The sequence below is a fragment of the Myodes glareolus genome, chromosome 20 (genome assembly GCF_982192425.1).
Source record: "Myodes glareolus chromosome 20, mMyoGla1.1, whole genome shotgun sequence".
Lineage (NCBI taxonomy): Eukaryota > Metazoa > Chordata > Mammalia > Rodentia > Cricetidae > Myodes > Myodes glareolus.
The window spans coordinates 42,734,153-42,751,072 of NC_142045.1; the positions used below are offsets into that span (position 1 = coordinate 42,734,153).

The following is a 16,920-nucleotide window of genomic DNA, read 5'->3' on the forward strand; positions in this document are numbered from 1 at the left end:
TGCTGTCCTAATTAGACAAGCAGGACACAAAATATCCTGCTTCACAGAAAAGTCTATCAGATATGGTAGGCCTGTAGGCTGAAGATGGATACCCCAGTGTTGCAGAGGAACTTTGTGTGACTGTCCAGGCAGCCAGCTGTTTGTCATTGCTCACATATTTTGCTTGCACTTCCTGCTTACTCAGTTAATATTATTTCCTTCTTGGGTCTCTGAGGGAGGTGAAGATTAGATAGCTACAGTTATAGTTTGCCAGACACAGAAAGCAAGTTATAATAGAAACTAAATTAGGTATAAGACTTTGGAATCACCAAGATAAAAGATATAAAATATTTTCTCTGAATTTGTCAAATGCAAATGGATTAGACATTACTGATGTATTTATTGCCTTATATATTGTGTATAGTCATTGTACTCATTGTATATAGTTTTCTTATATTAGTTATAGCCTTCTTTTTTATTTTAGACAAAGGGGAAAATGTAGTGCTATTTCAATTGTATTTTAATAAATAAAGACTGCCTGAAGATCTGAGAGTAAAACAGTCCCACTGGTCAGCCTTACAGACCAGGTTATGGTAACACAGACCTTTAATCCCAGTAGCCACAATGACATGCACCTTTAATTCCAGTAGCCACACTAGTTGTCATAGAAACTGGGTAGTGCATGCCTTTAATCCCAGCCCTAGAGAGGATTATAAAACAGGAGGAAACAGTTCTCACACACAGTCTTATTCTGAGATTCCTGGAGGCAGGATCACCATTTCAGACTGAGGTTGAGGTAAGAGTCAGTGGCTGGTTTTTTTGTTTGTTTGTTTGTTTGTTTTTTTGGATCTTTAGGTTAAGCCCCAGTTTTTGACCCTGAGTTTTTATTAATCGTGCTTCAGGGTCTGTCCTAGAATCATTTCTGTTGTGTGATTAAACATCCTGACAAAAACAACGTAAGGGAAAAAAGGTGGATTTTAGGTCACAGTTCCAGAGGCCCAGATCCACCACAGCAGGGTGACATGGTAACAGGAAGGAAGGCGTGAACAGGAGCAGGAAGCTGGCTGATCGTATTGCATTTGCATATAGGAAGCAAAGAGAAACAGCAAATAGGGTTAGGCCATAAACCCTCAAAAGCCCACCCCCATGACATACTTTCTCCATCAAGGTTCCATCTCCTAAAGGTTTTATAACTCGCCACCCCACCCATCCAGATAGCATCACCAACTGGATACCAAGTGTTTAAGGATGTGAGCCTGTGGGGGTACATTTCATATGCAAAACACAACATGATCTCCTAGGAGACAAGTCTCTAGATAGGCCTGTGACTATCTGGATTAGGCTAGCCTCTAGGTATCCTATGACTATCTAGATTAGGCTAGCCTCTGGGTATGCTATGGCTATCTAGATTAGGTTAGTCTTTGGGTATTTTATGACTACCTAGATTAGGCTAGCCTCTGGATTTGCTATGACTATCTAGATTAGGTAAGTCTCCATGAGACTGCATGCCTATGAGAGATTATCTGCATTGGGTTAATTGATGTACAAAGACCTACTGCAAATGCGGATGGCACCATTTCATGAGCTGGGGTTTTGGACTGAATAAAGAGGAGAAAGTTGGCTGACCATTAACTGATCTCTGATCTTTGACCATGGATGAGAGGAGACCCACCACCTCAAGTACAGGCTACTATGACTTCCCTCCCATGAAGGATTGTTCTCCCAAACTATAAACCAAATAAGCCCTTCCTTCTTTAAGGTAAGCATATTGTTACAGCAATGAGACAAGTATCTAATACATCAGGGAATTAATATGAATTCTGACAGGCATATGTTCAGTAGGTGTCAGTCTGCCTGAGCTTTTCTGTGGTCCCCTGATAACATCTGAATTTCACCTCTGATAGTCTTCCAAAGGAAAACCATCATGCCAGATGCTGCAGCAGCTTGAATGTGGCAACCTCAGGTGGACTGAAGTTTTTCTAGCCTCAGTCACCATGGGAACAACAGAAAAGCACGTCTGAGAAGATGGAGAAGCAGCTGAACCCATAATGAAGCACTCATTGCATGTGACATATTTCTGCACCAGGAGTGCAGCTCCATTGCAGCTATGACGATAATGACCCCATTCCTACTTCTATCCTGCAGCCAATGGGCACACCTACATACTGCAAAGTAGAAATTTGATCTAATGTGGGAAGAATCAAAACCACAGACCAGCAGCACATTCATGCTTATTCTAAGGCTTTAATGTACTTTTATTTTATTCATTGTGGGATGAAATCTTGCTATGTAGCCCAAGCTAGGCTTAGAATTGCAATTCTCCTGCCTCTGCCTCCATAGTTTTCAGGATGACAGGCATGGGCTGCTAAGCCTACTGCACTTTTGAAGATTCAGCTGTCCAGAGAGCAAACTGAATAGTAGAAACACAAGAACCACACACACACTACTAGAGGGTAAAAGGTAGAGAAATTAAGAAGAAGGTAACATTTGAGTGGAGCCCTTCGGTGATGCTGATGAGTAGAAACAGAAAAGAGGTTTCAAAGCCACGGAACAAAATGTAAAACGCTACAGGTATAAAAGAGCAGGTGAACATTTCGGTGCAGTAGAACCCAAGTAGCTCGGAAGGTGAAGGTGGGAGCTGGGGAGCTGGGGAGCTGGGGAGCTGGTTCATCGGTCAGAGAGCTTGTTCTATAAGCATGAGGACCAGAACTAGAACCCAGTGGGTTGAAGGGAAGATGGCCACTTAGGCTTGGTACCCCAGCACTGTAAGGTGTGAACAGGAGGATCATTGGGGTTTGTGGACTGCCAGTCTACCTCCAGGTTCAGTGGGAGACCCTTTCTTTCTTCTTTTAAAAAATGTATTCACTTATTTTACATCCTGACTGCAGTTCCCCTCTCCTCCTATTCCTTCCTCCGTCTCCCCTCCACACCTCACAATCCCAATCCACACTTCCTCTATTACTGTTCAGAAAAGGGCAGGCCTCTCATGGGTGTCAACAAAGCATGGCATATCAAGTTGCAATAGGACTAAGCTCTTCTCCACGTATTAAGACTGGGCAAGGTAACCCAGTATGGGGATCCAAAGCCAGTCAAAGTGTTACAGACAGCACCTGTTCCCATTGCTAGGAGTCCCACAAGGAAACCAAGCTACACAACTGCCACATATATGTAGAGGGCCAAGGGTGGTCCCATGAAGGTTCCCTGATTGTCTGTCCAGACTCTTGTGAGCTCCTATGAGCCCAGGTTAGCTGTTTCTGTGGGTTTTCTTGTGATGTCCTTGACACCTCTGGTTCATACAATCCTTCCTTCCTCTCTTCAGCAAGACTCCCCAAGTTTGGCCCAGTGCTTGGCTGTGGGGAGAACCCTTTCTTAAGGAATTAGGAGTGAGACAGACAAGTGGCCCAATATCCGCCACTGGTCTCGGTGAGCACATGGGCACACACACACATGCATACATACACCACACACACACATAACGAAGATGAGCTAAGCCAGAAAAAAGAACTTTCGAAGTTATCCTAAGGAATCTAAGGATGAGGAGTTACTGAGATTTTGGGTAGAACAGGAAAGTAGTTTAGAACTGTGCTGTCTTTTAAAGTTTTATTTTAAATACATCTTTATTAATTTTTTGATAATTTCACAAAATTGTATTCTGATCATATTCACCCCAACTCCTCCCCCTAACTATTCCCAGATGCCCCCTCACCTCTATCCCCACAACCTATTATTATTTAAGGACCCATCATGTTTAATAGTGTTGCCTATGCACTCCTGGATGTAGGGCCACCCACTGGAGCACGGTCTACATATTAGGGACCATACCCTTAGAGAAAGCTGACTCACCCTTTCCCAGAAACCACCAGCTGTCCACAGTACTTCAGTCAGGGGTAGGGATTGATGAACCTCTTCCCTCTCCATGCTGGAATGCTAACTCGCTTGATCTTAGGGATCTTAGTGGCAAATCTTTAGATCTGGATGTTAAATTTGGGGTGCCTACGGAATCCAGAAAATCAGAACGGGATCACTGATGGGGAAAAGAATGAAATGGACTTCTCTCCCATCAGTAGAACTGTGTTTGAAAAGTAAACTCTTGCAGTTGGCTGGAGGAACGACTGGCAACAGAAGCATAAAGTCTACATCTGTTAGAAGGAAGCCCGGAGCGTGAGGCTTTGCGTAAGGCAGAGTGGAAATGGGGAGATGGGGAGGAATGAGGGATGGTAGCACAGCACAGAGCCCAGAGCCCAGAGCCGGGACAACGAGAGACTCACCACCTAAAGACCTAAAGCAGAAAGCGGTGGTGAGAGGATGGGTGAGAATTCTCCTCAACACACTGAGCTAGAAGTGGAGTAAGGTGAGGTGACAGCCGGGAGTCACCATTTTCATCATTATTCTGTTCTGTGCTACTCATCTTATTAAACTACATGAGTTTACTTAAAAAAAAAAAACTAATTAAAAGTCCAGGTTCAGAACAGGAGAAAAAAGGAGGAACTATTACCTTGAACAGGGCATAATGGCAGAAAGGTATCATGAATTTCAATGAAATATTTTGATCCCCTAAGTTATTCATATCCATGTCAAAACCTAAGAAAAAAGTAAACATTGATCTAGACAAACAAAGGAACCCTACTCAGATAAAAGAGATGAACCACTGCAGGACCAATAAAATTACCCCAAGAAAAGGAAGGTAAACAAAACAGAAACTGAATACATCTTTACAAAACTCTGGAAAACATGAAGGCGCTTATGGTGACAGAAAGCAAGCGGCTATAGGGAAAGAGGGGCACGTGGTCTCGGACACGTGGGGAAGCAGCCGGGTGAGACTTAATGTGCCGCACTGATGGATGTATATGCAGGTCTGCACAGCTGCCTCAGATCTCAGGCAGGATTTAAAGGAGCCATTTGCTTTCTTCTCTAGCCAATTTTATTTCAGATAGAAGTTTCTCGGCCTTTTCAGCCAAATCTGTTTTGCCACCACTCCTCTTCTTGCCTGCCAGCCCTAGTTATAAAACTAACAATGACAAAAAAGCAAAACAAAACCACTTTAAAAAATTAAAAATCAATGTCATAAAGTCAGCAGCTTCTGGCCAACACGAACTAATCAATGTTGCTCCGATGAAATGGTAAGTGCAGACCAAAGCAAGGAAGTCTGGCATCACCACTAAGGAAAAGTCTGGCTTCCATTATTTAAATTCTGAAGCAGTCAGTGGTTCCCTTAACCCAATTCTCCCGACAGTTTTGTCTCTGAAGCCTTCCTGAGGTTTAGACATAACAGCATCAACCTAAAACCTCCTTCTATCGTAACAAGCTTAAAACAAATTATTAAAGGAGTGACCTGGGGCTCGAGGAACGGCTCAGCAAGCCTGTGCTTGATACCTTGAACCCACATGGTAGGTTTAACTACGTCCAAGTGGTCTTCCGATCTCCATACTTGTGCTATGGAAACTGTGAGCAAGCACTCACACATATGTGTACACACACACACACACACACACACCTGCATTCACAGGCATACATGAAAATAATTTTTAAAACCCTACCATAATGTCATCCTAAAGCAATTTCACCTCAAAATTAATAAACTTCTGACAATCATATGCAGGTCACTCTGTGTTTTAAGCACAAACATGCATGAAACCGTAACTTACAAAAAGATAAGTCAGAAAGCAACTGGAATGATCCAGCTCGCACTGTGCCTGTTGCTTAAGGCAGGAAAAACCTAATATTTTAACAAGATTTGAACAAACGTTTCCCAGGACAGGTTGGCAATTCTACCTTCACGTCACACACATCAATAAGGGACAGGCATAAAAATCTGATTTTTGGTAGAACTCAAAATACAGACCAAAGGAATACAGACCACACTTTACATAGTGGTGTGCCATCAGGACAAGGACACTAGAATATTAGGAGTGACTGACGAACGACTAGGAAAGACACCGACACATGCATTCTGAATCATGAGACACTTAAAGTTTTCCTACTACAAGGTTCTCAGGTTATTCATTTCTAGAAAATCCCACTGGATGCTGGGTGCCCTGTCAGGAGTGAGTCTGGACTTCCAGAGATAGCATTCCTATGCCCATAGGAACACTAGACGTGGTGTCCAGGCTAACATGTGTGACTAAGATGTGGAGAAACCAAACGTGGGAATGTCAGTCCAAGGCTTCCCAGAGCACAACTAAATAAGGTTCTGTATCATCTCCTCCTGGGGAACTCATGAAATAACCGGGTCCGGGTTAGTGTTAACTGCCAACTTGATACAACCTAGAGACAATCTCAACGGAGGAACTGCCTAGATCAGATGGACCTGTGGGCAGCTCTGTAGGGACTGTTAATTGATGGAGGTCTCAACCCACTGTGGTCCTGAAACTACACAAGAAAGCCAGCTGAGCCTAAGCTTGCCCGTGTGCCGACCCGCACCGCCCTCCAAGCTTTCTGCCTTGAAGCTTTGGTGGCTGTGAAGTGAGGTCTTTGGGTTTGGAGGGATTGTTGTAGAATAAAGAGCAAGCAGACCTGTCTTCAAGGCCCTGCCTTGACTTCCCTTAGTAATGAATGGTAGCCTGGAATCGTAAGTCAGGTAAACCCTTTCTATTTCTATTACAAAAACAGCCATGAAACTAGAACAAACAGCAAATTTCTAAAGCATTTTTAAGATGACAATGATAACTTAAAAAAGTTGATATTCTCACATTTGTTCAAAATTTTAAGAATATAATCTACCCCTATTAAGCTTCCAGAATGGATTTAAGCAGGGTTTTCCCTTACTTTTAATGACAAAAAAAAAAAGTGTTACATACTGTTCATTGAAGATGCTGTAACTGCTAGTTCTAACTACACATAAAATGCTATCCTAAAACTATGGATGACCAGTGGCCTGAACGCTTCCACTGCCAGCCATTCACTGTAAGTCACCACCGGCTTTTCCAAGAGGTCCTTAATCCACAGCAACAGGTATAGATTAGAGAAAAAAAATATTGTGAATCAAAATAACTCATTCATGGTATTACCAATAATTCTGACTTGAAATAGAAAGCTCTGGGCTTGAAGAGAAAAAAATATAGCATGAATATTCATTCTGAAGCCAGAGAGGCTGTCTTGATAGTGAGGTGCTGAGGAGACTTCCTCTCTATCCATTTATTTCCATAAGAGGAAAACATCTCCATAGTTTAAAATAGTTGCCTTACGACATGTGTAGTGTCTCTTCCCTTGTAAATACGCAGAAGTCTGCAGGTGGAGAGGGACCTCAGAGGATGGGTGCATTTTCTGCTCTTGGAGAGGACAGGAGTTCAGTTCCAAGCACCCACACAGTGGTTCACAACCACTGGAAACTCTAGTTTCAGGAATTCAGCGCCTTCTTCCGGTCTCTATGGGCACTGCACCCACGTGCACAAACATACAAAGACACATAGGTACACACAATCAAAAATAATAAAAAGTAAATCTTTTTTTAAAAAAAATGCTCCGGAGTCCACGTCACAAGTAAGAAGGCGGTACGGAAGGACAGGGTTCAGGAGCACCACAGACATCCTCCACAGAGCACAGAGCCCACCGGGAGGCGGGCACCGCAGCAAGCAGACCAGCGCCGCGTCCCCGCACGAGCTCCGGGCCCAGGACCCGCAATCCCGAGGACCCGCCATTCCCGGGAGCCTTACGTGTCGCTGCTGGCTGAGGAGCAGGAGCCCAAGTCGCTGGCCTCGGCGTCGGAATCGCCCTCCTCCTCTTCCTTCTCCTGTGAGGACAGGTCTCCGGGGAGCTCGGCCGGACGCCCACGCGAGTCTCGCCACGCGGGGTCCGACATCTTCACGACCGCGAGAGTTCCAGGTGGAAGCCCTCAGACCCCAGCGTCAGCCAGCCGCACCTCCAGCCGCACCGCCATTTTGCCAGGCCGGGCCACGTGACCCCGATGGTCAGCTGCGATTGGCTGAAGCGGCGGTTGCCCGGGAGACAGAGAAGCTTCCCGGTGAAGACGCGGAGCATTGAAGAGAGCCAATGAGTACTCTTTCCACAGGCTGTGCAATCTCTGCTCCGCGCGTTTCCCCAAGCACAGAGTGAGGCAGACATTCTTTCCCCCCTTTTCTTTTTTTTGCTTTCCAGGCCGAGTATCTTACAGTTTGTTCTTTGTCCTGTTTCCTTTTTTCTAATTTTTTTAGAATTGTGATCCAAAAGGACGGGTTCCATTTGGCCAGGTTTGTTGTTGCTGTTGTTTTGACAGAGCCTTAGAGATTAAAGGACCTTTGCATGCATGCATCCCTAGGTGCTAATGCAAATATTTCAGTTCTTTGTTTTTAAAAAACAATTTTATCTGTGATTTGTTAATACTTAAATCAAGTATTTTTAAGGTACATAATAGCTATCACTAAGTCATTCATTGCCAACTCAATCACGTTCAGTCTCAATTCATATACTATGCTAAGTATTTGCACAGAATGAAGTAAACAGTTCTCTACAATTAAATAAGAAACTGAAACTTAATGAGGTACGAATGGTTATGCAGCTAGCAGGCAACAAAGTCAACCAAGAAATGAACTTTAAGCATTACAGCACACTACATTTTCTCCTCAGGAGTCACTTTTCCAGGTCCCCTTATCTGTGGTTTCATTTTCTAAGATCAGCCAAGTGAGAAAGTATTATATGATAAGTTCTCGAAGGGAGCGACGTGTTCTAGGTTGTACACCACTCTGGGTCATGGTGAAATCTCACACAGTCCTGCTCCCTTCTCTTTGTTAGAAGACAAGCCGTCAGGGTGTCAGGACCCCAGTGATTGTGTTCAAATACGATGACTAGATCATTCACCTAATATCACTCTGTACCCAAAAAAAAAAAAAAATACTGGTTTTCTGCTCCTAATATACCACAATCAACAAAGAAGACGCCTTTGACCTCAAAAGGTATGGAGATGTCTCCCCACAAGCAGGCAGTGGACACCAGCCGTGTCCAGCAAATCCAGTAACTTTGACACTGGCTAGAGATGCTCAGATCCCACATGTCCGGGGATCAGTCCCAAGACTGTGCCCCAGCCTCACCCTTGAAGATGGCAGTCACAGGCTCCAGCTTGTTTTTACCTGTCTACTGCCTACAGCATGAGGTGTCCATAACTCTCTCCTTAAATTAGAGTAATCTAACTGAGTGGCTCACAGATCCAGGGAAATCCTTATAGTTACCATTTTATTATGCATCATTACAAAGACTTTAGATGAAAAGATACACAGGGTGAGGAATGGGAAAAGGGGTGTAGAAATTCAGTGATGTCCTTCATTGTCCACTCTCTGAAAGCTTCAATAAGCTCATCAATCCGGAGGGTCTCTGGACCTTGTCTTTTTGGTTCTTATGGAAATGTAATCACATCGGCCAGATTGCTTAACAGGTTGCACAGAAAAACTCAGCAATGCCTGGGTTTATCTATTCTCCTGTATTTCTTTCTTCTAGGATGGGGCAGGATCCCTCTGGAATGACAAGTGTCTTATGATCTACTGTCAGATAGGGACAGGTCACTGTATTAAAGAGGCTTGCTATAATCATTATATTTATGATAAAACGTATATCCTTTCCCACCACTACAATTTCAAACAAACAGATTTGCCTAAGATTTCATTCCAAAATAAAAAAAAATGCTTTAGGCATCTGCTTGATAAGTTAGCCATTTGTTTGTTATTTGTTTGTTTGTTTGATACAGGGTCTCACTGTGCAGTTTTGGCTGGGCTGGAACACACTATGTAGGCCAGGCTGACCTTACATTCACAAAGACTGGCCTGCCTCTGCCTCCCAAGTTCTGGAAGGAGAGATGTACACAGCTATGCCTGGCTGCATTTCTTCATTTTTAAAGCAATCTAGAAGAAGTTTTTTTTTCATAAAAAGTAAAAGACATTTAAAAATATTTTATGTTATGCATGTGGGTGTTTTGCCTGCAAGTATATCTGTGTACTAAGTGGATGCCTAGTGCCCTCAGAAGCTAGAAAAGGGTCACAGACCCCTCTGGAACTTGAGTTCCAGACAGTTGTGAGCTGCCATGTAGGTGCTGAGACTCTAACCTAGATTCTCTAAGAAGAGCAGCAAGTGCTTCCAACCACCATCTCCCCAGTCCTATAAAAGACATTTTCATTAGCAAAATATCTAATTTTCTTCCCCCAAGCAATAGTCTATAATTTCTATGGGCATCTATTAATTTTACATTGTGCTCATAAACCTCATAATGTTTTACTTCACGAGAGAATAGAGTCCAAATTCTGAATACTCTTTAAAATGCTTTTCCCAGTTCTGGCTGGGGATGCAGCTCATTTGGCAGAGTGCTTATGTAGCCTGCAGGAAGCCCTGAGTTCGATCCCCAGCATTAATAAACCAGCCGTGGTGCTGCATATTTGTAATCTCATCACTAGGGAGATAGAGGTAGGAGGATCAGAAGTTCAAGGTTATTCTTGAAAACGTAGAGAAGTTGAGGTTTGTCTGTGAGTCATGAAACCTTGTCTCAGAAACATTTTTCCCTACATCAAATAACTGAGTACCAACTAGGAGTTAGATCCTTCATTCCTATTATGTATTAGCCTCATTAAGGAAGTGTGGCCAATACGTCTGATCAAAAGGAATCACTCACAACTTAGTAACGGTACAGTTTTTGAGACCTTGCCCCACATCAATGGGATCAGAATCTGCAGAGAAGAAGCCTGTTCATCTCTGTTGTGTTGTTGTTTTTTTAAAAAAAAAAAGATTTATTTTTTCCTTTTGTATATGGATGTGTTGCTTGCATGTATATGTGTGCACCACGTGTATGTCTGGTACCTGAGAAAGTCAGAAGAAGGGGTTGGATCCCCTATAACTGAAATTACTGATGATTTTAAGCCACTATGTGGGTGCCGGGAATCAAACTGGGTCCTCTGCAAGAACCACAATTATTCTAAACCATGAGCCATCTCTCCAGCTCCCAAATCTCTGTTTTAAGTGAGGGCCCCGAATGGTTTGGAAGTCTTGGGAAATGATGCCCTAAGTTTTGCCCCAGTCCTGTGCAGGACAGGATGGCTGGTACTTTTGAACACTCTGCCACCATTCCCACTTGGTGAGTTGGAACCTAACTGACTGTCTCTGAATCTCTCCACAGAACCACATCTGTACACCCCCAGCACATCAATCTCTGCAAGCTTCACTTTCCTGTTCTGTAAATTCACTGCACGGGCCTTTTAGGAGTATAGTGAATTGATTCGTGTGAAAGGCCTAGTGCAAGCCTTGTCAGTCGACCGAGTCACTCTGTAGACTTAGGCAGTTCTCTTGATGCTTCTCCATGATGCATTTGTTCAGGTCCAGTACAAACTTTACAGCACAGCAACAGCTCTCTTTTTAGATAGCCTTCCAGATACATCTACCCGAGTCAGAAGTCCTTTTTTTCTATCTTCACTCAATCAAATATTCCATGCATATACATGTATGTGTATGTATGTATATGTATATGCATAAATGCCCCCAAATGACAGTCTCCTAGAGACATGATGATATGAATAGCTGCCCCTTCTTTAAACTTCTCTCCTTCCACAAACTTGAATCACAGAAAAAAAAGAAAGAAAAGAAAAAAGATCCTCCATAAAAGTATATTATAAAAGACTCCTCATAGTAGACACTCCATATGTCAGCTTCCTTGACTAATTAAGTTCCATCTGTTAGCTTAATGAGAGAGAGAGAGAGAATATGTATGTGTAATGACCTTGCTTGATCTTTTATACAGACCTACATACAATATAGCAACAATTATTTTTATTCTTAATTTGGGGGGATGTGGTATTAGTAAATTATGTCTCTAACTTTATTAATTTTTAATATCCTTGTATGTGTTGGGGAAGGATGGAAAAAGAAAAAGACAATGGCCTCAGGACCTTGTGAAAATACTCTGTTAGTCCAAGGACTTAATAATTAGAAATCACAGGAAAACTTGTAGTATATCCTCATTTTCTATTTTTGACCACATAAAAATTGAAGCCCAAAAAATGTTTAGTTTAACATGTAGGAGACACAAGGTCCCAATTTCCATAGATTACCATCTCAATTGGGCAAACAATTCAGACATAAAATACTCCAGATAAGAACATAATTAAATATTTACCATTGTTAGCAGGCTCAAGGGCTCTTTATTTAGTAGCTGGAGAAGCTAACAGTGAGGGATAAATGAAGGCAGGGCTACGGTAGGTGAGGTCCAGTTAAACCACAGGGCATGAGTTTATGTAAGGGAGCTTTGTTGGGAACTAATCAATATCGCCCTAAGTGTGAACACAGGAATATGCTTTATGAAATGAGCAATAATAATTTTTTAAAAAATATTTTAAGGTGATTTTTAAAATGATGATAGGTCAATAAATATTTGAAACACTGTGACGTTTCAAAATTGAAGATAGAATCACAATATACAAAGACACTCACAATGCTAAATTTATGTAATGAAGTTACAGTCTGAAATTTTAATTTCCTCATATGAAATTGGAATCCCTTGTTCATACGTACAGTACTTAATTGTGATAAGATCATTTAAATGAGAATAGAGCACAGAGGAGGCTCTAGAAGCAGGCTGGTAGCTCAGTGGCAAAAGGCTTCTTTATCATGCATAAGACTGTAGGGTCAATCCTCACTTCTGCAGAAACCAAACAACGGGATTAAATTATTTCCCATTCGGTCACCCAGGAACTGAAGCAGATGACACCCCTCGAGCCCCAAGCCCATTTCATCCATTCTTGCTTGTCTTCATTCTCTATCTCTACTTCCAAACTATAAACACCTTTGTTGAGCTGTTCTGCCACCAGAGACCAGGATTGGCCAACCAGAAGGTTGGCAGTCCCTTAAAGTAGAAATGCCCAGCCTGGGGAATTACAGACGGCCCACGACCTACTGGTGAAGAGCAAAGAGGAAGCAAAGAGTAGATGACTGCATACATGTGCTGAAAACAATGCACTGCCTTTTAAAAAACTGTGACATTGTAACTTGCACAGTCCCCTGCAGTGATGGCCAAAGGCTGGATAATGCAGAAGTGCCGTGCTTTCCTTGGCCAGAGATTGGTGTCCTTTGAGTCTAGACCTAAGGACAAATTGAATGTGGACAAAGTCAGGTTTCTCATGTGAAGACAGCGCTAATAATTTACCCACCACATGGTGTTGCTAAAATTCAAATGTGATAACCCTTAAATGTAATGTCTCACTGTTTAAAAAATAACGTAGTGTATATTTTATACTGCATTTTCCTAAGCTTTTGATTTTATCTTCATTTATTTTAGTTTTTACTTCCAAGTTTAAAAAAGATATTCTAAACTATCTAGGCCTTTTGGCTAAGATCAAGTGTGGTATCTGTTCTTAACAGTTTAATATCCGATACATCTTCTATTCGAGGACAATATATTAAATGGAGTTTTGAAATTAGGAGTTGGAATAGGAGCTTCTCCATCCACTCCACCCATCAACCTGGTATTGCAGTACCTTCAGGAATGGTGCAAACAAAACAAAATGAAACAAATAAGCAAAACCTCCAAAACAAACAACCAAACAAACAAAAACAGGACTCTGTAATTAACAGGGCATACGTTTATCTCAGAGAGGTCTACATACTTGATTCATTTTGCATACACACGTTTTTGCTGTTGGTAAAAGTATAAACTTCAGATCATCCGGTATTTTCGCCTGTCTTCCGGCTTAGGTGTCCATAGACCGTGGCTCTAATCCAGTGTCATATATTAGCCACTAGGCCCGGGACAAGCTGACTTTGCTGAATGTCTGGGAGTCTCTAAGAAGAGCCTTTCACCTGTGTTTTGTTTTAGGGCCCAGGAGGTGGAATTACTAACATCATCCCTAGTGTTTGCTGTGACATTGTGTCCACAGAGTGCTGCCACCTGATGCTGTGAGTCTCACCTACTTTACAGGACGAGTTACTGTCTCACTGTTCAGGACTCTGCCCCAGAAATGCTTCTCCGGAAAGATTAAATCCACTAACCACGTACATAAGCTGCTTTAAAATGTTTGGAAAATACTAATATATAAGTACGTTGAATAATCAAGATGACCCCCCAAACATTAACTTGCTTAAGTGAAGATAACTGAGAGAAGCAATTCTGGAGCTTTCCTACTGATTCAGACAACCTGACCTTTGCCCCCAACGCAGACCAGCTGAATTCTTCGCTGCATCTTAGCACTGGCATGTTTGGCTTTAGTATCTTTCTCAACAGTTAAGCAATTCAGTACTATAGGTTCTGAAAACTATGTTTGCAATTGGAAATACACAAGTAATTAATAAACCAATAACCACGAGACCCAGCTTTTAAACTTAAACATAAAAATAAAATGAAATAGCCCACTATTTTCTTCAATCTGAGTTTCCTATGGTCCTGGTCAAAAATTTGCCAAGGTTTTGCGGATAACTTACAAGCTACTGATTTCTTTTTATTCTTCAACAGTTTCTTGTGCATATAATGAATTTTAAGCTATTTAATACCCCTTTATCCTGTCTTACCCCTTCCCTGCTAAAACCCTTCTTCTCTAACTCTCAGCCTCCTACTTTCGAGTCTGTGAGTGTGTGTGCAACCCAGTGGGCTCAAATGGGGTTGTCTACATGAGCAAGAGATGTTCCGAAAAGGAAGACATAGAAATGTTGCCAATACAACTTTAAAGCACAGATTATGCACTGGTCTGGTTCATGAGACTGACAATAAATGGATGGATATGATTTAAAGGGTGTTTCTATTATATCCATACAAACCTTTATATGTGTCAGCAAAAAGGTATTTGAAAAGTACGAATGTGTGTGAAGATATATCCTCATCAAGTGAGAGAGAAACTTGGATACAAGGTTTTAAACAGGTGTTTTGAAACACACAACATGACAACAAAGCACAAAATAATAGAACACAGAAAAATCAATGCAATATGAAGATGAGAAGACTTTGATAGTCTTTTAAAAAGAGCCATGGTCCTGACAAACTGTGTTTCAGAGCCCTCTGGGCTGCCCTGGCAGATGGTAGCAGTTACATGTAATGCCGATGGAGTGGCTTTTGGGTCTAATGCTGAGCAGGTGTATTCCGGAAATGCTCATTCTGAAATGAGCACCCCCAGGCTGAAGACACCAGTTTAAACAGTTTTAACATTTTCTTTTGCCCTGCTTCATTCAGGCAGGCTTGTGCTTTGGTTTTGAGGCCCCGTATTGTTAATCAGTTCAGATTCTTTTTTTTTTTTTTTTTACTATTTGACATTTCAAACAAGAAAAATATGAGGAAATTCTATTGCAATGGAGTCTTGTAGAGTTTAAAATAAATTCCCATCCCAGCTAGGCCAAAATCACGCTGCGAAGGATTTTACAGTGAGCACCACTCGGGGTCACTCCTCAGTTGTAATTCTGTCAAACGCAAGGGGGATTGTACTTGAGAATTTAACTCCTCCTTAACAGTATTTCATTTGACATGGCAACAGTTGTCTAGCGGGGTGCAGAACGGGGCGCAGAAAATTTCAAGTTTCAAAAGACAGCTCTGGAGTCAAAGAAATCCGATTTTAAAACCCCTTGCACAATGCCCCCTCCCTCACACTTTCTGCAGCTGGTTTTGTACAAAGACTTAAAAGGGTCGCTTGAAACGTTTGCAGATGAGAGAGCTCACGTAAACGTCCCTGGCAGATATTTACTAAGCTGGCTTACCCGTCCTCACAGCAAACGTATTCAAGAGAAACTTCATTTACGTGTTAGCGAGTCCCCCTCCCATCATATCTCAATAAGATCGGGACTTCCCAGTCAGCAAAATTAACTGTCATGCATTTCAGCCATTCACTCTACAAGTCAAGTTGCACCGCGTGGATTCCTTTCTCACCAATAAACTCATCGCCTTCAGCGTGGGTTTTAATCTTTGTGAGTCTGGTTTGCATAAAAGACAGGGTTGAACACGCTGATGGAAAAAGTTCAGATTCTCTTCCTTAGGAGAATAACTCCTGTGTTGTGTAATGTTCCGCAGCGCGTAGGGGGTGGGGTGAAATTAGGTTTGTTAAAACAAATTTTTTCTAATCTCAACTCACAAAGCCCAGGCAAAGTTCTCAGCTTCCCTCAACCCCCCCCCCCCCCTCCCCGCAGAAAGAGCAGAGCGTCTTGAGAAACAGCTTTGGTTACACATGGTCCTCTTGGAGCCTCACCGAGCCTATTGGTGTGGGGCTGGAGTCTCTGCGACCCTGGACAGCACAGACTCCGGGAGGGGAGCCCTGCACCTAGGCGAACCCCGCCTCTGAGCCCAGCCCGGCCGCACCCTGGGAGCCTGCACTGACCTGTGTAGCAGGACGCGCTGCACTGAATCCAGGTCCTCCAGGTTGCGGGGCGCAGGCTTGGGAATGCTGTTCTTACCCCCCTGAAACATGCCCGTGGGGAGCCGCCGCGATGGCGAGTCTCAGGGCAGCGGAGGATGTCAGCGGGTCCCCCGCTCCACTAGGGTCCTGGATAAAGGACACGAATGCCCAGGTGGCACTGGGGGTCCCTGTGTCCCGGGGTCGCCAGGGGGAGCAATCGCGAGGTCTCTGAAGGTGGGCGATCTAGTGGTGTCCCCCGGATCCCCGGGGCCTGGGTGCCTCGCAGTCCCTCTCTGCACCTGGGGTTCCCGCGACCTCTTCAGGCACCCAGCTTCAGGGGCACTCTCTTGCCGCCAAGTGCGCGCTCCGTGCCTCACCTCGAGTTCACGGACCTCAGGCGGCCCCAGTCTAGGACACCAGTGTCCAGGCACCGCCCCAGGGCAGGACGCGGCCACCTGAGGCCACCAACGAGCCGGGCAGGAGGAGGTGCTTGCGGGACGAATGAGCCGGCCCTGTGGCTGTGCCGCAGACTGAGAAAGTAAGTTAGGAAGAGGAGACAGATGCCCCTATGGGTGGGACTTTAAATCCTTTAACCATATGCAAGCTGGGTCGGTGGTGCTCTTCTTTTCTGTACTCGGGAGGCTGAGGCAGGAGGATAGTTACCGGTTGG

At 43.3% G+C, this 16,920-nt stretch overlaps 1 protein-coding gene and 1 non-coding gene across 4 annotated transcripts in view; one reads left to right on the plus strand and one right to left on the minus strand.

Annotated features, from left to right (window-relative positions):
• The window catches only part of Intu (inturned planar cell polarity protein), a 75,874-nt gene extending 59,232 nt beyond the window's left edge, over nt 1-16,642 (minus strand). For 2 of the 3 annotated variants that reach the window (XM_087899517.1, XM_087899516.1), the window contains exon 1: nt 7,632-7,870. In XM_087899517.1, the coding sequence (XP_087755643.1) occupies nt 7,632-7,777 (146 nt within the window). In that variant the 5' untranslated portion in view covers nt 7,778-7,870. Of the gene's footprint in view, nt 1-7,631; nt 7,871-16,232 lie in introns of those variants that run through there. The other variant, XM_087899518.1, reaches the window with a different exon arrangement.
• Nucleotides 13,250-13,440, plus strand: LOC125394229 (U2 spliceosomal RNA). Its single transcript, XR_007230135.3, has one exon. It is a non-coding gene; the product is annotated as a U2 spliceosomal RNA (small nuclear RNA).
• Nucleotides 16,643-16,920: the final 278 nt, after the last annotated feature.